Source organism: Heteronotia binoei, chromosome 1 (genome assembly GCF_032191835.1).
Source record: "Heteronotia binoei isolate CCM8104 ecotype False Entrance Well chromosome 1, APGP_CSIRO_Hbin_v1, whole genome shotgun sequence".
NCBI lineage: Eukaryota > Metazoa > Chordata > Lepidosauria > Squamata > Gekkonidae > Heteronotia > Heteronotia binoei.
Window position 1 is genome coordinate 234715050 of NC_083223.1, and position 22018 is coordinate 234737067.

The 22018-nt window shown below is 42.6% G+C and overlaps 1 protein-coding gene across 6 annotated transcripts in view; it reads left to right on the plus strand.

Moving 5' to 3' along the window:
* CCDC85A (coiled-coil domain containing 85A) overlaps nt 1–13983 on the plus strand; it is a 214211-nt gene extending 200228 nt beyond the window's left edge. For 5 of the 6 annotated variants that reach the window (XM_060249496.1, XM_060249465.1, XM_060249473.1 and 2 more), the window contains one exon: nt 13320–13983. Coding sequence is in view for 4 of the 6 variants with exons in the window: in XM_060249465.1 (XP_060105448.1) it covers nt 13320–13409 (90 nt within the window). In the remaining 2 variants the exon portion in view is untranslated. The remainder of the gene's footprint in view (nt 1–13319) is intronic. The other variant, XR_009555966.1, reaches the window with a different exon arrangement.
* The last annotated feature ends 8035 nt before the right edge of the window (nt 13984–22018 follow it).

Below are 22018 nucleotides of genomic sequence, written 5' to 3' on the forward strand. Positions count from 1 at the left end.
AGCCTCCACCCCTAAGTCTCCAAAAATTTTCCAGTTCTCAGCAGACAACCCTATTGCTTGGTTTTTAAAGCACTATGCTACACCACTTATTAGAGGGCATGATGAAAGGCACCATGATTACATTCTGGGGATAGTGGTTTGGGAATAGTAAAATCATGTCTCATCTAGGGTACTCAGGCTGTACCTCCCAACCTCTGGAAAAAATTACAGGTTGGGACCTAGAGCAGTGGCATTGTGCTGGCACACTTACATCCCTTCCAGTAAAAATCAGAAGTGGTATCTGTGGACACTTTAGCACTTAAGAAAATTCTGTGGTTTTATCATAGAGTTTTTGTAAAATGTGGCAGCATCTTTATGTAAAGTGCTAGATAATCCATACATAAGTGTGCTGGCAATCCCACCCCCATTTCTTCCTGCTGGAGCCTTTTGTCAGTGGGCAAAGAGCAAGGTTGCCAGGAGAAGATCGGCATCTCTAGTCCCACCTCAGGTTTTCCTGGAATGTGTTGCATGACAAAGTACACTTGCCAAAATTTTCCAGCCCTTGATGGGCATTCTCAGTCGACCAGGTTTGGGAGTTGACCAGGGAGGTGATTTCATATATGCTACTGACCCTCAACTCCTTACCTTTTGAAGAGATTGCCTTCCAATGGATTCGTTGACTTGCTTGAACATTCTTGGACTCTCTATTTGTACTCCCTTTACTATGTTCATCTGTTCTAAACTTATAAGAAATAGAGGTCTAGACTGAATAAGGCTAATCTGTTATGTAGCAGTAGGGAGATTTGTGCCCTAGCGAGAATACAGGCTCATAACTCTGTGGCAAAGCAGAGACAGCAGTGCTAGGAAAGATTCCTGCCTGTGATCTCAGAGAGCTGCTTTTCAATCTGAGCAGAAAATAGTGAGCTAAATGGACCCAAGATTTGACTCAATATAAGGCGCATTCTTCGGTCTCCTTGCTCTTTGGATCTTGGCCAATTGCATTAACATCAGATGTTTTAAATATCTGCAATTTTCCTTGGGAGGGGTAGGAGGGAAGCTGAAAATTTAAAACAAAGCTACTGTTTATTACTGTTTTAATGATAAATATTCACTAGGATCTCTTATAAACTTCTCTGCCTTTTGTGAGACCTGATTTAAAATAGATTCTAGACACTTCAGAGACACATGCCTGGGGTTCCATGCAACCTAACCTTTTTTTAAATTGGGTTGTTGGCTGACTTCAGTACATGTGGCATTAGTGTGCAAGTACAACATGCACATGGGCTACAAATCCCTGGTGTGCAAATGCTGTGCAAATAAGGACCAACAGCCCAGTTTAAATGAGATGCCACTCATGTGAACATCTGTAGGCTCAGTCTTTTTATGCACTCCAAATAGTTTTTAAATTGAAAATCTCAGTTATACTTCTGTTTTTGTTACTTGCATTAATTTCTGTAAAGCAGGCCCACTGATTGCCTTGCAGGGGACCTGAGCTTCTGAAACAAGCTTGGATGCATTTGCAATGCAATGCAAACTTGTTTTGCTTCTCATAACTATCTTGTGTTTTGGGACATCAGAAATTACTGCCACACAAAACAAGATGGGTATATATTGTCCTTAAGAGTAGAACATGAGCATTAGTTTATGGGTGTGAAAACCAGCCAATGTCAGAGTCTCTACTATAATTGTGGATAGAAACTCAATAATTTAATTCTGGCTAGTTTGAGATGGTGGAGAAACCCTGAGCTTGTCTGACATTCTTTTGCTGGGTATGATTTCCTTACTTTCTGCATTTTAAGCTCGGGACAAAATGTGGATTTGCAGCAAATACTCATTTCCTTTTGCCTCCACGGCTGAAACAAAACTTGCAGCTGACAGAGAGTAGCAATATATTTCTTCAAAAATTGAGAAATGACTTGTAAAGAAGAGCATGTGTAGTTAAGTCAGTTTAAAGTCGGTCAGGTACTCGTACATGACACTGAACAACCTGGAACAATAAAATTGTGTAATAGCAGGCAAGTTGGTAATTGAAGTGGAAACAGAGGGGGGGCTTTTCAAGTGGAGAAAACACACCTGGGAGAGGGGTTAAATCCTCTGCACTGTGACCTTGATCTCAATCAAGGTCATGCACAAGGGAGATAAAAAAGTACTTGGGTCCAGTGATCACAAAACCTCCAACGTTATGCCTGTTTTGTCCTTTACATATATGAATGATGTATATCATTTTGTAGATAATTCACTAAATACGATAGGACATGGAAACATCTATGAAAACAAGGTGTTTCTATGCCTTCTTTGATGAACCAGAAAGCTGGAAAGTTCCCAATCCCATGTGGTCTCGCTGTGTTAAAGTAATTCTGCAAATGCAGGTGGTGGTGGTGGGTTTGTATATTCTAAATCAGGACATTTATATATTTCCCCCTACACAAGCTTATATTGCTTTCTTCTGGAATAAGTCTGATAATGCTCATAAAATGTGTTAGCTCACTTGCACTCCCTTTTGTTAACCATTTGTGGAATATCAACATTATAAAAGGAAAAGGCAGTGCAGGTAGGGCAATGAGCTGGCCAGGTTAAGCCTGATTGTCAAACATCAGCAGTGCAAGTAGTCAATATCAACAACAACAACAACAATTTTTATTTGTATCCCGCCCTCCCCGCTGGAGCAGGCTCAGGGTGGCTAACAACATTATTTCATACATTAATCATACAATCAATAGAACTACTACATAGACAGTTTAATTAAAATTCTAAAATTAATAAAATTAATAAAATATATACTGGTGCTATGATTACGTTTACATTTATGATGGCGAGTTCTTTAGCAGTTTCCCTCTTAATCGGTGAAGGCCAACTGGAAGAGGGTAGTCTTGCAGGCCCTGCGGAACTGTTCAAGGTCCCGCAGGGCCTGCATTTCCTCTGGAAGTTGGTTCCACAGGCGTGGAGCCATGGTAGAGAAAGCTCGGTTGCAGGTGCTTTGCAACTTCACCTCTTTCGGCCCGGGAATGTTCAGCAGGTTTTTCCCAGCTGACCTCAGTGCTCTCTGGGGTTCATACGGGGAGAGACGGTCCCTAAGGTAGGCAGGTCCTCGACCATATAGGGCTTTAAAGGTAATAACCAGCACTTTGTAACAAATCCGGTATACAACTGGCAGCCAGTGCAGTTCGCGCAGCCCAGGCTGTATGTGACCCCACATTGGGAGCCCCAACAGCAATCTAGCCGCCGCGTTCTGCACTAGCTGCAGCTTCCGGATTCGGTACAGAGGCAGCCCCAAGTAGAGGGCATTACAGTAGTCTAGTCTTGAGGTGACCGTTGCATGTATCACTGTTGCCAGATCTTGACGCTCTAGGAAGGGAGCCAGCTGCTTTGCCCGCCTCAGGTGGAAAAAGGCTGACTTGGCAGTGGCTGCAATCTGGGCCTCCATTGATAGTGAAGGCTCCAGTAAAACTCCCAGGCTCCTGACCCAGCACGCCGCTTTCAGTGGCGCCCCGTTGAAGACCGGGAAAGGTATTTCTCTTCCCCGGGCGCCCCGATCTAGGCAAAGGACTTCTGTCTTTGCTGGATTCAATTTCAGCCCACTCTGCCTTAACCAAGTTGCCATAGCCTGCAGAGCCCGGTCTAAATTCTCTGGGACGCAGTCAGGCCAGCCGTCCATTAGTAGATAGTGCTGGGTGTCATCTGCATATTGGTGGCACCCAAGCCCATATCTCCTGGCAATCTGGGCAAGGGGGCGCATATAGATGTTAAATAGCATCGGTGAGAGAACAAATATATGTTTGTAATAATGAAATGTTAGAAATGAAGCAATGAAGAAAAGAATAAAATTAAATTTTAAAAATTTGGAGCATATATAAATCATATGCAAGCAAGTAAATTGTGATTGACAATTGAAATAAATACATTACTGTAGTATTGTAGGATATGTTAGAAGTAGATATGGTAGATGATGTAGATAACCCGGGCAGATAGAGCTCGTTAATGTAACACCTACCACCTGGAGGACTTGCTGCCGGCGTCCCGGCTTACTGGGCCATGGCAGATGACCCCAAGGTGAAAGGGTGGAGCCAGTACCGCGCACACTGTGCTTCACCTAAAAATTCCTCTGCGCAGGCCTGAAGGGCATATCCACATCCACAACCCACAACACACCAAGTCCTGCAGCGATGGGCAAGGGGCGAAACGGCAGGTGGAAAATGCCACTGGAAGCCGCAGTCCCGATCCTGCATGTAGGCGGTTCAGGGTATTGGTCGCCTGATGCTGACCCGGAGACGAAAGCATCTTTCGGCAGCACCCTGAACGACCAAGCAGCCTTATCTAGGGACTTTTCCCTGCAGCTACTGTGGCCGGATCTGCCTGTCCCGCATTGGTCTTGTCAGCCACCAGCGAGCCTGCAGCAGACGTGGACTACTGCACCCTTCTTAAATCTTCGTTCGCGAAGTCAAGCCGAGAGAGATAATCATAGATGATTGTCTATGTTTACGTTTATGCAGGGGTCGTTTTATAGGAAAATAGGTGTTGGGACTCATTAGAATAACTCATTAGCATATGCCACCACCCCCCAGCCAGAAGCAACCTGATGTAAGAAAGGAGAGCCCCAGGTGAGTGAGGCCTGATTGGGCTGGCTAGAGATCCAGCCAGCCCAAGCAAGCCTCACTTGCCTGGGGCTCTCCTGGGCTGCCCTTCCCCCCAGTCAAAAGGCCAGCAAGCCACCTGCCACCTAAAATCACATAAGAAGTGGAGAAAGGGTGGCGTGGGCTTCTCCAGGGGTTAACGAGAGCTGCTGGGTGTGTGGCAAAACTCATGGTGGCTGGCTGGCTGCCTGCTTTCCTAATCCAGGGGTTGTTATACAGCTGCATCTACTATTCAATGGACAAGGTAGGCGGGGAGGAAGAGGGGGAACCCACAGAAAGGTTCAAGAGCAGCACTCCTATGAGCTTCTGCTGAATCTGAGGCCTGTGTTTATGCATATGTAACACATTTGTCTGTTATTTATAATTGTAGTAGTGTATTTTTTGTGTTTGTAAAATTATAAAATTTATTTTTCAAAAAAGTGGCAGCAGTGAGCTGAGCAGGTACTGTGCCATTCTGCCATCCACACAGTGGTTCCGGGGCTCCATCCTCTAGTTTTGCCCGAGGCTCCAGAATCACTGAAATTGCTGCTTTTTGTGGCTCCACACAATTTGTCTTATTTGCACCATGGGCTACAATTTATACATTTGCTAACCCAGCACTATTGCTTTCATGGTGGCGAAATAGGTTTAAAAAGGTAAAGGTAGTCCCCTGTGCAAGCACCAGTCATTTCCAACTTTGGGGTGATGTTGTATCACAGCGTTTTCATGACAGACTTTTTTAATGGGATGGTTTGCCATTGCCTTCCCCAGTAATGGAAGACTGAGTCAACCTTGAGCCAGCTACCTGAATCCAAGTTCTACCGGGATCAAACTCAGGTCATGAGCAGAACTTGGACTGCAGTACTGCAGCTTACCACTCTGTGCCACAAGACTCCTACAATAGGTTTACCCCCTCCCTTGTACGGATATCTCATGTGAGCATGGTGTCCCATACCAGCGCTTAAGGTCAAGGTCACATATTTCTTCCACTATGAAGGCAGAAAGAAAAACATTTCACCTCACCTTTAAATGTGCCTTCTTTCTCAACATTCTAAATAGAGAATAAAATGCAAATTACTGTTTTCAAAGGTAACTGATTAGCCTTCGTATCTCCTCCTGTTCACTGAGAATGTACAACATGCGCAGCTGACCAAAGCGCAGCAACTCTCACGTTCTCCTAAGTCAGTAAATCCACACTACAGGAGAATTAAAGGGTAATTGGTTTCATTTCCATATTAAAATACATTCACATCATATTGTCAGCATTTTAAAAAATTCATAACATTTCTCTGAATATGATTTTGGGCTTCAAAGAGAGAATACAAAATGAAGTGCATGAAAAAATTACATTGCACATTTCCCTGACGATAGCATTTTTTCTGTCTCACTAAGGTCACAGTCTTTATCTACATTTTCATGACTGAGGAGCACTGAGGAGAGAGAAACAAAAGTGTACACTTAAAGCATTAACATAAAGCTTGTTGGCATCTGCAACCAAGAACACGAATGTGCCCTTGTGAGTTAAGAATGGACAGGCTAAGATGCAGAAGAGAGCAGAAGGCAAACATGTAGTTGTCCAAAGCACACGACAAATCCCACAGTTTATTAATGTATTTGTTTTTGCGGATGGAATTTCTTTGCCCCTCCATCACACAGATAATGGCTTGGATGTACTGGAGCTTTCCGTATACAGAAGGGGTCTCTGCCCACAGAATGTAGCTCTCCTGTCCTGCTGCAGCCTAAAATGCCACTCAAATGCTACTGCTGAGAAAAGGGGGCTTTCAGAAACCACTGGGAATGTAAACAAGACACCACATGAATATCCCCAGTCTATTCAATTTCCCACCTCTCTTTAAAGAGGAAGAATAATTAAAAAACATGAAAAAAGCAAATCTTTAAAACTGGATTTTCCCAACAGTTAATCCAAGTCATCAAAAGCTAGCTCAGGATTTCAGTGGATCTACCAGCCATTGTCTATATCTCATAGCAGCTAGCTATCTGAGAATGTCCTTGGGGAAAATAACCTAATACTATGTTTTTCTCAGTAACCCACTATGCAAGCGTGGCATCTCCTTAGCATCTGAGCACAAAAATAGCCTTGCTACAACATTCAGCTTCCAGCGGGGACTAGCCAGATGCCTCCATAAAGTTTACAAGTTAGGCATGAAAGAAACTGTTCTGCATTGTTATTTGTCTCTGACATATATTTGGAGATATAATGCCTCTGGATGTAGAGGTTCTATTAACTACCATGGCCAAAAATGATTTTGAGTCCTATCCTTCATGAATATAATGATTTGTGTATTGAATAGTAGCTGGAGAAATCTGATCATAGTACAGGCACTGGCAGGATAACTTGGTATCTCCACAATTAAGTGGAAGTCATATAGTGATTGATAAGGAAAGGAAAGGTCCCCTGTGCAAGCACTAGTCATTTTCAACTCTGGGGTGACATTGCTTTCACAACATTTTCATGGCAGACTTTTTACGGGGTGGTTTGCTGTTGCCTCCCCCCCCCCCAAGCTGGGTACTCATTTTACTGACCTCGGAAGGATGGAAGGCTGAGTCAACCTCGAGTCGACTACCTGAAAACCCAACTTCCGTCTGGGATCAAACTCAGGTTGTGAGCAGAGCTTAGGACTGCAGTACTGCAGCTTTAACACTCTGTGCCACGGGGCTCTTAAACATGGTGATAGATAAACACAGTGCTAAATTTGAATACCCAGTCAAGAGCAGTCATAGCATATATGGGGTCTCAGGCAAAAGCCCAGGATGAGGCTCCAGAATCACTGCAAACTCTCTACTGTTGCCCCAGCAGCACCAATTAAGGGGTGGCCTCACCCCCTGTGAGGTAGGTGAGAGCTGTATCTGCTACCATAAGCCTGCTGCCCAAATTGGGCAGGCATGAGTGGCATCAGGAGTCTGTTGTTTTCTTCTCCCCTTCTTCAGGGGGTACAGTTGTGAGTGCTCAGAGCACTTCCCAGTGTGGGCCAGGTGCCCCCTTTGCCCATTGGCTAAGATCCTCCCAGTACAATGTGTCATTTTTTAAAACTTCAGAGGCATTTTTGGATTCATGTATAATTGTTCCCATGCAAATGGGTACTGGAAGCACGAAGGGAAAAGATGTAATTTACTCATAGCAATTGTGGATGCCTTTCAGTCTGCACTCAGATTTTATGTGGTGCATCCCTTCCCATCAGCGTAAGGGACATCACTTCTCATGGAAAGCAAGGCAATTGAAAGTGTCAACTCTCACTTTCTTGCTGCATCAGCATTATCTCCTTGGTAAATATTTTCTATTGCTCAGTGAGCAGAAAACTGGTTGTTGGGAGATGTGCTTGAATAATGAGCAGTTTTGTCAAAGCCACTCGTCTCAGCATCAGTACCTCTAGCAACTCAACGTAAGGATGCTGTTTGCTAGTTTGACAAATGGGTACAGTGAAGACACCTTCTACAAAAGAGTAGATAAGAGGAAGAAGAAATAGCCCCAAACTTCAGTAAATGTGCCTGTTGCATGAAAAGGAGAATACTAGGATATCCAGCTGTGCAGCTGTCAGCAGAACAGGCTACCTACAGATACAGTTGGTTTTTCAGTATATCAGGAGGCTCCTCAGGTATGTAGAAAAGAAGTTACAAAATTAAAAAGAAAACCAGAATTACTTGATAAGGACTATCATCATCATTATATATAAAATCTCTATGGTGGTGGCCAAATGTAGCTTTCCCATTGGCTTATGGGTGCATTCTATGCATTCGACAAATCATTGGACCATCTTGGCTCAGTCAGCGTCTCTGATCTCCCATTGGCTGACTCCCCTGCCCCTGTCTACTGCAGGCCTGGGAATGTTGAAAAACCACCAACATAGTCTTACCTCAGAGACAGACACATCTCCAACTCTTCTCCTGTCTTCTCTGTCAACCAGCCTCACAAAAAGCATCATTGGCAACAGATCTCTGCTGCCCCATCAACAGCCCACACAGATGGCTTCCCAGCACATGTAGCCTCCAAAGGCCACAGAAGTAGCCAAGGAGACATTGCCATAATGCAGCTAGGCAGCAAGACCTGGCCCCACTGGAAGTGGTTCCACAGAGACCATGGCTGCCACCTCTTTCCTGTCACTGTTTCTCTCCCTTGTCCCCTCAGCCTTGCCCCTAGCCAGAGGCTGTTGCTAGGCAACCAACTTATGTCAGTAAAGGGAGAACCTCAGGTAAATAGAATGGCATACAGTCTATCCTCCAAAGCAGCCATTTTCTCCAGGATGGGGAGAGAGATCTGTTGTCTGGAGTTCAGTTGTGATCCCAGGAGATCTTCAGGTTCCACCTGGAGGTTGGCTGTCCTAGACCTGGCAGCACCCTCTGGGTGACTTGATGCCACCTAATTGGCATGATTAACTAGGCCTGGCTGCTTACGCCTATTCAGCATATAAAAAACATCCTGACTGTTATAGTGACAAAATTACTAAACTATGTACATAACAATAACATATTATAAAATACATAATTCATAATACATAAATAGTAGAGTTCCAATGTACAGGAGGCCGACTAATTATTCTGCTTTGAAGTTTTCTTCCAGTAAAGGTTCACTCCCAGCAAAGGTGCACCCTACATTAGTTCCACACTGGGGTTATATAACTCTCATAAATTTTACAACATTCCATTGGAAGGTAACCTCACACTCATCAAGTTTTACATTCTGGGACCAGCTCCAATACAACTCAAGGCTGGTCCCAGAATGTAAAACTTGATAAGACATTATGTCCATTTTGAAAATTGTATACAAAGAATGTTAAATGTTGAAGGAGGAAGAGAGTGAGGTTACCTTCCAAAGGAATGTTGTAAAATTTATGGGAGTTGTATAACCCTAGTGTGGAACTAATGTAGAGTGCACCTTTGCTGGAAGAAAACTTCAAGATAATTAGTCGGCCTCCTATACATTGGAACTCTACTATTTATGTATTATGAATTATGTATTTTATAATATGATGTTAGAAATAGTTTATTGTTATGTATACGGTTTAAATTTTGTCACTATAACTGTCAGGTTGTTTTTTACACATTGTCCTAGTGACTTCTCTCTTTGTATCTGTACTCCTTTTCAGCAGCAGCCAGACTATGACAGCCATTGTGACTTAGCAGTTGCCAACTCCTGATTGGAAAATTCCTGGATATTTGAGGAGTGAAACCTGGAGAGGGTGGGCTTAAGGAGGGGAGGGACCTCAGACAGATACAATGCCATAGCATCCACCCTCCAAACTAGCCATTTTCTCATGGGGAACCACTGTTGCCACTCTCCAGGAGAGGGCTGGAGATCACTCAGAATTACAACTTCTCTCCAGCTGGCAGACATCAGCTCTCCCGGAGGTGGGGTGGGAGTGAATGCCTTCACTTGGGTGGATGGAAAGAAAGCAAGGAGGGAGGACACTTGCCCAGAGCCTCTTTCTAGAGCCCATATTTTCCTTTACAATTAACTTTAATCCTACTTCTGTAAAGGGCTCAGAAGGTTGATGATAGTTGAGAGTCACTGTATTTGGGCCTGGACTGGTGGGGGGCATAAAGGCTGTGGGGCACAGCAGGCTGGATAATAGCTTATGGTCCATCGGCTCTGTCAGCTGTCTTCCTGTGTGGCAGATGTGCAAGAAAGAAGAGGAGTTAGTTTTTATACCCCACTTTTTCACTACCCGAAGGAGTTTCAGAGTGGCTTACAATTGCCTTCCCTTCCCCTCCCCACAACAGATACCCTGCGAGGTAGGCAGGGCTGAGAAAGCTCTGAGAGAACTGTGACTGATCCAAGATCACCCGCCTGGCTTCATGTGGAAGAGTAGGGAATCATACCTGGTTCTCCAGATTAGAATCGGCCACTCTTAACCACTACACCACACTGGCAGCTGAGGTTGCTGAAACACCACCACTTTACTTCCATGTATTACAATTAAAAAGTAATGTTGGGCTGGACTGTAGAGTAGTTTCCCCACTCTTCATATCCCTACAATGTCCCATTCCAATTCCCTTCTAGCAGCTCTTTTAAGGCCTTCTCCAAGCCTGTGGAGTTGCCCAGCCCATAGTGTAGCCAGTGCACCCATCACAAATAACAGTTTGCATGAGGACTCTACTAACATCAGAAAAGTGCTCCCATGAATGAAAACTGACATTTTCCTGTTAACAAAAAGGAAGCAGACTGTTGTATAGCTTGGTTCTTTTGATAGCACATTGCTAGAGTTTGTCAGAAGCAGTAGCATCTCTATTGGCTTCTATAGATTTTTTCAACGTGGAAAATAGAATTCAGTATATACTTCTGCTGTATATGTCTATACATATAGGCAACCTGTTTTCACTATTGAAGAATGGACTAGTCTAGACAAAATGGCTTACTGGGCACTGGATGGTTTTAAGGTGTGTTTCCTCATATTGTCACATCAATGGGCCTTATCTGGCAGCATCTCTCCATAGTCTCATAACAAGGTCTCCCTTAGCCAGTCTACCCAAAGAAAAGGGCTGTGGCTCAGTGGTGTAACATGGACCTCACAAAAGGACCTAAGTTCATTCTCATTAAGTTAAAGGATCTCACATAACAGGTACAGCAGAATTCCTTTCTGCTGAAGGGAGCATGGCCCAGTGGTGGGAACTCCTGCTTTGCATTCAAAAGGTGTCAGATTTAATCACTAGCATTTCCAGGTAAAGGGTCTTAGGTAACAGGTGACTCCTTTCATTGCTTGAGACCTTGAAGAACCACTGCCTGACAGTAGAAAGTACTGACCAAGATGGACCAGTGGTTGGATTCTGATTCAAAAAGATAAAGCAATTATTCAGTGCGATTCTTTGAACTAGTGGTTTGTTCCATACTGTTTGCTTGTCCCTCAGACTTTCACTGCTTAACACAGTAGTGGACAAATAGCTGTGGTGGCCTCTAGTGCTGGAGGTGGATTTCATCATTTTTCAAGATGGTGCTTTTATGCTTACTGGTAAAGTGGGTGCACTGCATGTTGCTGCTCACTTTCATCATAGTTCGTGACTGATAAGATGACCATCCCAAAGGGTTTCCTTTTGGCAATGAGACTTGGTACTTGGATACTCTGACACTTAATAGACAGCATCACTTCTTGGAAGTTGTATCACATTTGCTTTGATCCAGGAAATGGTCATCCATGACCTTATCATGGATCTATAACATGTCAGAATGTTCTGATGATTATGAGCCAGTTTGGTGTAGTGGTTAAGTCTGCAGATTCTCATCTTGGAGAACCAGGTTTGATTCCCCATGCCTCCACATACAGCTGCTGGAGTGACCTTGAATTGGTCATAACTCTCTCAGAGCTATTCTGCTCAAGAGCAGTTCTTGGGGAGCCCTTTCAGCCTCGTGTACCTCACAAGGTGTCTGTTGTGGGGAGGGGAAGGGAATGGAGATTGTAAGCTGCTCTGAGACTCCAAATGAAGGGTGGGGTATAAATCCAATCGCCTCCTCTCATTGTTATGCAGATAACTTTCAGCTACATGCTGGAAAAAGAATGAGTAGAATGTCTCCTTGCCAGGATTGCTTAGGGTCTACTAGATACAGTTGTTATTGAATAAGTCACTCCCAATGAATTTCAATTGTCATCATCAAGAGAATTGATTCAGCAATTACCTAGATAAAAATTACATCTCCTTGCAAGAAAACTGAGCCAAGCCTTCCAACTAGGCTCCAAACATGTTTACAAACATGGTCACAGTCCTGTTTGGAGATACAGAACTTCCACAGATGTTTTATTGGAAAGAAAAGTGCCTAGCTAACTCCTGAATAAATCCCCTTGATAAAGTCCACCAAATCATTTAAAGAATGGCTTAATAAATAGTAGCTGTAATTTATTCGCCATATCTCTTGTTTCCTATTATAACTGTGTCCCCTTCTTTAGTTTGTTTGGTTGAACAGAGAAAATACCCAAGAAGAATTTAAGAGGAAAACATTCACATTAAGATACATATATACAAGATACAAGGGTAGCATAACTGCTCATCAAATTACAGTAGGCCTCTTTCATTCTGATGAAGAAGTCATCATTACAGTTAGCTGCCATGTTAAAAAAGCTGACTGTGGTAACTTTGCCATTTGAGCCATCCTCTTGGAGCTGGTTTATTAGCATATTACACGTCTATCATACCTTCTTACCATCACAGAACTCAGGGCGATATATGTTGGGTTCCTAGGAGGTCTTTCGTTGAGGCACTTATTTGACTTTCAGATGCTTAACTTCAGAAAGGTTCAAGAAAGGTTGCTGTGGTATACTGCACAGCCTAATGTAATGAAAAGGATGTTACTAGTAGCTGCATCACCTTGGAAAGTTTTTTTCTCTCTTCATGTATAGCACCTGGTATGTGAGGAGGGAATATCATATTGGCATGGAATATCCCATCTGAAATAAATGGCATCTGTGGGTGTGGACAGAGTACTCAGAATACAGTGGTGTTGTGTCACTTCATAAGAGTTTGCAAATGTTGTAGGATGTGAGTGGGAGAAAGGGTGGGGTTTGCAATTTTTGGGATTGCCTCCATGGCAGTTTTAATGTGTGAGTTCTTAGTGCACTGATTTTGGTGGACTTGGAAGGGTGCAGCTCTGTTTAGGACTGACTTGTAAATCTCTGTGTAGAATTTGTGCTTAATACGTACAGTATAAACCCTTTGGAAAGCATATCCTTGTGTACCTAGTTACGACTTTCTAGAAAGATAACTGACGCATTTCCTGGTTTTTTACAGGTTGTGTGGAGGAAACTTGGAGATGCTGCAGGCTCGTGTCCTGGAATTAGACAACACATGTCTGGAAACCAGTATAAAGGACCAATGTAAATGGATACCAGAATAAGAAGAGTTTTAACTGCTGGTGGATTTGACCCCCGCTCACTGGAATTTCTTCGCTGACGATGTGATTACTCCATGCACTCTCTAGATAGATTCTGAAACTGGTACAACTTTTTCACAAAGACTTTGCTGTAAAGTGTCCAAATCTCCTGGTGTTCAATATGTATAGAATGATCCAACTCTGCTTCTTTTAATCCTGCCAGGAGCATTTCAGTGTAAATGCTAAAGAGAATATAGGTGATATCATCAAGGCTGCTCAAAATCTAACCTGGAAAAGCAGAAGAAGAATCCACAGAGAAAATGCTTATTTTTTTGATAGCTGCAGTGGACTTTTAGTAAGATTTTCCCAGGAACTTTTCACCAGATTGGAGAGATGCCAATGGACTGTGCCTTTGGTCTTCAAAGTTTGGGGAGAATCTGTTACCCCTGATAGTCTTACACTTGAACATGACAAATGTTAGGTAATGTTGCATAGGCAAATGGCAGCAGAAACATTTCCTTTTCCAGTTTGTAGAAAACTTGCATTCTGAGGTGCTAAAAACCTTCAAGTCTCTTAACCAGCCAGTAGTGTAGCAAAGAAAACTGCAGCAGTAAAATACAGAGCCCCCCCCCTCAACAAAAGGGAAAAATTCTTTTAATTTCCACTCATTTCAGTGAATGCCTTCCAAAGAGAAGGTAAACTCCCTTCAGCAAATGCAGTGCTTTTACAGCCCATTCCTAAAGTGACCTTGATGATACAGCACAGAAGGACATGTGCTGGTGTAATAGGCAAGACCTTTTGTGTGCTGAAGACATGATAGATCCATACTAATCAGGAGCCAGGCTAACAGTAGTTTAGAGGCAGGTTCTTCAGTAACTGCAGTGGGATCCATTGCCAAGCCTAGCTGGGGATTTGTCATGCCCTTTGAGTTGCACAGGTAGAAACTGATGAGGCACTCTGAAAAAAAAAGGTGAGGGGCATGCAAGGGAGGACCCTCAGGGTTTGGTGAGACAGGTAAAGGGAGTATTCCTAGTGCTCTGGCAGTTGCGTTTTTGGTATGGCCCATTTTAAAAGTTACAAGTGGACTTTCATGTATTCAGCAGAATGCAACTGGAACCAATCAGGTAATGGGATGTGCTGAAAAACAACACAGGCAGAGGAGATGGGTCAGATTCCTTACTTGGGGAGCTTCCACACAGGATGTGAAAGTGTGTTCCCTCTGGCGGCGGCGGCAGCAGCAAGTGACATAGAACTGGGCAGGAACAATGTCCACACTCTGCTTTTGTAACTGCTTCTCCACTAGTTCTCTTATCATGTCTGTGCAAAATAAATGATCAATATCATGTCTCTCTGCCTCCCTATCTCAGCAGCCTTCTTTCTCCTTTCTCTGGGTTGTAAAGCTACAGCACAGCTTACCTGAGAAAAGAGAAGAACAGCCCATTAAAGGTCCAGAAGGTGTGTTGTGGAAATGCAGAGGTTAGCTTGGTTCCACCCCTCCCCATAGTGGCTGCAGGTAGAGCATCCACAGATTCTCTAGCTGCAACTGCTTTCCCCTCTCCCCACCATTGAGCCTGATTGGGGGGGGGGGAGTTCTTTTGATCTGATCTAAAGGGGAAGGCCCTGGGAGATTTATGAGCCATGCTCAGAATGAGTACAATGTCATCTGGACTATCCCACTTAAATCATGGGCTTCCTGTTTTCTGTGTGGGGAAAAATCCCTGTGTGGAAAAAGCTGTGGTTGACTTTTCATGTTGGTCAGTTGATCAAGGCTTCTGCTTCCACATCTCACTAACTCTAATTTGTCCCAAGTGATGGGTGGAACCACCTCCCTATATCTGCTCCAGAAACAATTAGGAGTATCTAGATTTAGCTGTTTAGACCTGACGCACATTGATGACAATCATTGCTGCTTTCTAGCACCTGGAGACTGATAACTTGCAAACAGGGACCTCTCCATCTCTCCTTCCATGGTGGAAAAGAGGGCTACATCTGTAGATTAAAGGATGTTTGTTCAGGGCAGGTAAACATTAGGAAAGCTATAGTTCCCACAAAATGTTGTTTTGGAACATCAAGAACTTCCCTAAAACCTTTGGGTCCTTGACTGCAATATTTGCTGCCTCTATAAACTGTGAGGATATGGCAGCAAGGGGGGCTTAATTTGTTAACTACAGGACACAAAATTCACCAGGGCTCTGGGTATACTAGATCATGTGTAATGTGGCTCCCTGAGCAGCTGTGTCTCAGGTGAGTTACAGGTGCTGTGGTGCCCAGCTCCTTTGAGTACATCACATGCACAAGAGTTTCCAGTGTCACATTTCCTTGTACAACCTTTTTATCACTCTTGGAGCCCTCCCCACCACCTTGGGTACATAGCACAAAGTGAGAAAAAAAAATGAGAGTTTCTCTCAGAACCTGAAGCCTGCATTATGGTTGTGGCTTCCAAACCTGGTAGCCTCAAAGAGCTCTGATCTAGATCTGTGTTGTGCCAAATCCTGGATTGTCTTGATTCACAAAATGCACACAACCAAAATCTGGTATCTGTATTCCTCCTTCATCCATATTTTCAGAACACACCACTTTCACTTTCTGAGGAGAGCTTTAACTCATGAAAGCTTATACCATGGAAAATTTTGTTGGTTCGACTCAAATTTTGTACACCTTTATTAGCTGGCATTATTATATGATAGCAGGCATGCGATCCAGTCCTAGCTGTTGAATTTGTTCCTGTGTAGATAGTTCAGAAAATGTGTGGGATGGTGCCTTTGCTTACCCAACTGCCCCAGCTCTCTGTGCTCCCATTTTTGTGTCATGTAGAAAGTATATAAATCCAACTCAAGTGGGCAATGGCTGCTGTTCCTGGTTTCATAGCACTGACTCCTACTTTTGTGCTATTGCTGAGCTCTAGGCTGGATTATGATATCAGTGCAGTATGGATCATGGTGATGCACTGGTCAATGCAACTCTGTCTAAATGTGTAATTGCTGCTGCAGGGAGCTTTAGGATTGAGCTGCTATAGACACTAAATAATTGACACCACCAACCCAAGCCCTAGCACAAGTTCTTTCCAAATATCAAGGTGTAATTTCTTCCATCTACTTTTCCGCATGAGATTTTACTGTCACAAGAATCTATAAGAGCCATCAAGACAGCACTGCATTTATAAAAAAGCTTTCCTTGTCAACAGTTGCATCCTTTCCAAGGAAACTTTGAATATTCTTGAAAGCATGACCATTCATCTGAGGCTTAAAACTGTTATTGAGTTTTTGGACCTGGATGAGCTTACTTTGACATTACCCCACTCCCCAAAGCATATACCATTAGATCATGTGTATTGAAATGCTCTGATAGCTATTTTGTGTATATATCAAAATGCAGCACCAGTTTCTTGTATGAATGTGCAACAGGCTTGTGAGTAAATGCTGTTGCTTTGACCTTTTAACCATAGCTGACTATTAAAAAAAATAGGAATGCAACAATTCCCAGGTTTTGGGTTTTTTCTTAATAAGATTTGTTTCTAAGCTGATATTCTCCTGGGGTTTCAGTTCTTTTCTTTTCTTTTGGTGGGCTTTGTTACATGTTGTGTTATTGGTCTGTGGGTCGTGGAATGTAGCGGCACTGTAGCAGTACAACCTTTTTATCCTATGATAGCACGATGTAAAATTGGCCAGCCATTTTGCAGGGGATGGGGGTCACAATGGGGTTGATTTGCTGCAGTGACTTGGTGACTTTCTTTTATTATTTCTTATGCCATGCTAATCAAGATCACTGCTTTCATTACTCATCTAAATTGTTGTATTCCTATAACTATGAGAGGAACAGAATGTGAAAAGAGAAACCCTCAAAGAATTTGTATCTGCAGACAAAGGCCGGGGTCCAAAGAACTGTGTGAAATGTGCCCAATGGGGTTTTAACTTCTTTTTCATTGGATGGTGGATACCACTGTTGTATCACCTCCTGGTCTTACAAAGAGCTTATTATGTGGCTGAACAGGCTTCTGTTCACAAAGTGGAATCCCAGAACCTACCCCTTCGGCACTGTTTGCAACTAGTTTAAAAGTTCTTTGAATCCAGGCCAAGCTCTGTAGGGGCTAATTTGAGAGATGCTGGTCTTTTGACATGAAATGTATGTAAATTTTGATACTGTATTAAAACTATTTTTTTACAATTCACCATATAATGGGGGTACCAAGCATATGTGTTCATCTTAGCAATGGTAATAAATTATTTAATCTCATGATGATTTGCTTGTTTGATGTTGCCTAATGTTAGAGCTCATGCTCAAGGTATGTAATGACCATTTGTATGTCCCTTCCTGGTCACAGCTGATGCCAAACTGTCAGACCCTAATCTAGTGTCCTGTTTCTGGTCTGGCCAGGTACAGCCCAGACCAGTACATGGCATGTCAGAAGCTAGATCAAAGGCCTGGAGATCCAAGTACTTACTATTAATAGCAAAGGAAGTGTCAGCTGCAAATAGGAACTGGCATAAACAGGTTGCAACTTCCATGCTTACAATCTTCATGGGTACATTAGTGAGATCCTGACAAGACTTATAGTGCAATCATATGCAAAATTACACCAGTCTTCTGGTCTGGGCCTCAGCTTGAACTCATTGCTATTATTGTTTTTTGGGTCCCAAGAGTAATCATAGAGTATCTACAAATGAATGAATGAGTCAAGTGGTCCTGGTCTCCCAATTTTAGCACTTCCCTTGATAGGACTTTCTCATAGATCTCTGGATTTCCCTGTGAGGATTTTAGACTAGGGACCCTCTGTAACATAGTACCCGGTTTTAATCCCCTTTCCCTAAACTTATACATTTTCATTACATATTTCAAACAGTTGTGCTGCCATTTGTGTGCCATTGGTGGTATCTTAGATCAAGCACAGCCCAGTTCTGGTCTCAAACCCCAGTAGAAAACCAGTGATCTAAGTAGGCCCAAAGACCAACCTGCTTCACATTTGCTAATTAGGAATGGGAAGCTCTTCACTTCCAGGCCTTTAAAGGCATACATAGAACTTGGACGGAGAGTAAATGTGGAAGTGTACTGGCCTCTGACTGCTGTAGCCCCTACTAGAAACAAAGCAACTGTTGCATCCCTGGTCCTGGCTTAGAAGGGATCAGAGGATTCACGTGACACTGGGGATGAGCTAGTGAAATACTTCACTACTGAGAGGGATTCCCCCTTCAGATGGCGAACCAGATTTCAGCAACTTTGACCATCCAAATAGCTCAAGCCCTTTGGCGGGCCACCCCTCCATATGTCCGATCTCCACAGGTTGCTTCATCTCTTTCACCTGATAACTATAAGAACAAAAGAAATGGACTCTGAGTCCTGATTCTCCTTTAAGGAATGGCTGAGAAGGAGGAGCTTGACTCAATGCATTCTACTCTGAAGTTTCCATGGGTTTTGCCCTATGGACTGTGGCCAACCAAGACTGAATATTTGCTTCCTTATGGATACCAAACTTGCACCTTTAGAAGCCAAGCTCTAATGATATTCTTGACAGAAAGAGCTTGTCATACTGATATTACAGCTAGCATTGCCTTCACTTCTTTTTTTCCCATCCCACCCAGCAGCCACTTGGGGTAGACTAAATGCTACGTAAGCACAATAAGGATTCTCAAGCCCACCCCCTCTCAAGCCACAGGGGAGACTTGCATAAATGAAGTAGAAATGTTACCATGGGAACAAGACTGACTTGAGTTCCCCAAAGAAATGGGCCAAAGCTATAAATATAATAACAGATTTCTTCATTACTGGGGGAAAATAAAACACCCAATGAAAAGCTACAATGGAACCCAAGGGAAAAGAAGCACAAAGAAGAAACAAAATGAATGAGCCATTGGAAAGCTCTTGAATATGAACTCCCACCCACATTGTATGCAATAGAATACATTTTTAAAAGAAAGGAATACACGAAACCCACACGAAACACATTTGGCATCAGTAAAGGTTAGTGGTTCAGGTTTTCATCTTTTGTTCTGATCCTCAAATTGCTTCTGAAAATTGCCATTCTCTCCACCTTAAGGTTTGTCCACTTGGTGAGTTGAGAACTGGTAGGTTTTGAACCCCCAAATCAATTGCATTCAGGAGTGAGCTGGAATAAATGCCTTTCCCAGTGATATTAAGACATCTTTTTCCCCAAGTGTGTTCACACTGAACTTATTAAAGGCCACAAAACTGATTGTGGTGCAGGGCCAAACTAGTTTTTCATTGGCTCCTTTGATATTTCCAACAGTATATGCATGAAGCTGCGGTATACTGCATCAGACTTGGTTTACCAAGGTCAGTATTAGACTAGCAGCAGCTCTCCAAGGTCTCCCAGCAGAGTTCCTTCACATCATCTACTACCTGATCCCTTTTAACTGGAGATGTCGGGGACTGAATCTGAGACTCTTTGCATGTCTAGCAGATGCCTAATCAGTGAGCTATGACTCTACAGAGTGGGTGCAGCCAGGAATCTGCACTACTGTGAATGTGTGGCTTTGAGTAGCAGAGCCCCAAAGAAGGGTTGCTGAAGGGTTTCCTGTGCCTCATATTGCCCAAGTCACATCTAGAAGTCTTTCAGGATCTGTAATGCACAGGAGGAATTTAGGCACCTGTGCGTTATGCACCTCCTTGTCACCACTTCTCTTCAACCTCTACCCTACTGCTTTTCACCATAAATCACTTCCTTTTATGTCATCTCTATCAGGTTTGAGTCACAAGAGAGGAAAGGTACCAAAGACCTACCTCTCAGCAAAGTTATGAGAAAAAAATCTGTTCAGATCCTTTGAGTGAATGATAACCCAACCTGATAGATTATTGTGTTACACTTGTATAGCTTGTTGCAGTGATCAGATTTTACTTATGTCCACTGACGACACTACAGAAAACTATATTAACTCATTTCTACATATTCTCAATGACTAGTACAAAATAGATATTGAGGAACAGTTCAACACTCCACAAAGGTGACGTGAGCATGTCCCTAGCCCAAGCCTAAAAGTGTAATAACAAAACTGGATCTGTCCAGTATTCCAGAGGCCCTTGAGCAGGAGTACGGACACCAAAATATACCCTAATTGCTGCTCCCCAGCAACTGGTATTCCAAGATACACTGCCTCTAAAGATAAGAACATAAGAGAAGCCATGTTGGATCAGGCCAATGGCCCATCCAGTCCAACACTCTGTGTCACACAGTGGCCCAAAAAATTACACACACACACACATATGTGTGTAGATGGATGTTTCCTATATGCATTAGGGCTAAAAACTATTGCAAGACCTGTCCTCCATGATTTTACCTAATACCCCTTTAAGTGTTTATGCAAGTAACCATAAAGACAACTTCTGCCAATGAGCTCTCTCCATTAATTTTCCTATTTGGCCACAAAGAACTTATTTTGTCTGTCTATCCCACCATCTTCACTCAGTTTCCCCATGTTCTAGAGAGGAAGAACAAGGCCTACTATCTCCTTTCTTTATAGCAGATGCATTTTTAAACCACAAACTAATCACCTATATCAAAAAGCTCCAAGCCCTTTAGCCATTCCTTGTAGGGAAGTTCCTTCAATTCCTTGAGCACTTGGTTGTCTTTTTCTGTAGCTTGCCTTTTTAAAAATGTGGATGACAAGACTACCATTTTTCTTAGTTCGGCATTTCATGAGGAACAGTTAAGCTCCTCTTACCTCCCAACAGTCTTGATGTTTGGTGTTTGGGAAAGAATGATTCTGAATCTCCTCTTGATTTCTGCCTCCCTAGAAATCAATTTATTTTGTCTCTCTCTCACACTCACTACTTCCATCTACTCAAAATGCAATTTGAATTTAAAATTATTATTATTATTATTATTATTATTATTATTATTATTATTATTATTATTATTATTAATTTAATTCCAAACCAAGATGAACTTTTTGGATGTCCCATCAGTTTATAAGGAATTGATCTGGTTATTCTAAATTAGTTGACAAATTAGATGATGGGTAGCTCACTGTCCCTACTCATTATTTCTGGATGTGGGTCGGTAAACATTTATTTTATTTATTTATTTTATTATATTTGTATCCTGCCCTCCCCTGAGGGGCTCAGGGTGGCTAACATCAATTAAAACAACATAAAATTACATTATTACAATAAAATCACAATAAGTTATTCAGACATCTTGAACATATACAATTTTAATCCCTAGATGGCATAATAATAATAATAGATTTTATTTATATCCCGCCCTCCCCGCCTAGGCGGCTCAGGGCGGCTAACAACATTTCACACAATTAACATAAATAGATAAAACTTTAAATTTAACAATTAAAAAGAAATTAAACATAAAAACCAGTTAATTAAGTTAAAATCAATCAATCAATCATCAAATCAAATCAAATTTTATTCTTATATCCCGCCCTCCCCCACCAGAAGGCGGGCTCATAAAATACATAATTCAAATTACATTAAATATATCTGGCAGCAATAAAATTGTTTGGCGCTGGTTCTGCCAGTTTAGATAGTTCCGTGATCGTATTATAGATGGCGGTTCTTTATTCTTAGCAACTCAGCAGTCGATATCGGCATAGGCTTGTCTGAAAAGGGCGGTCTTGCAGGCCCTGCGGAACTGGTCAAGGTTCCGCAGGGC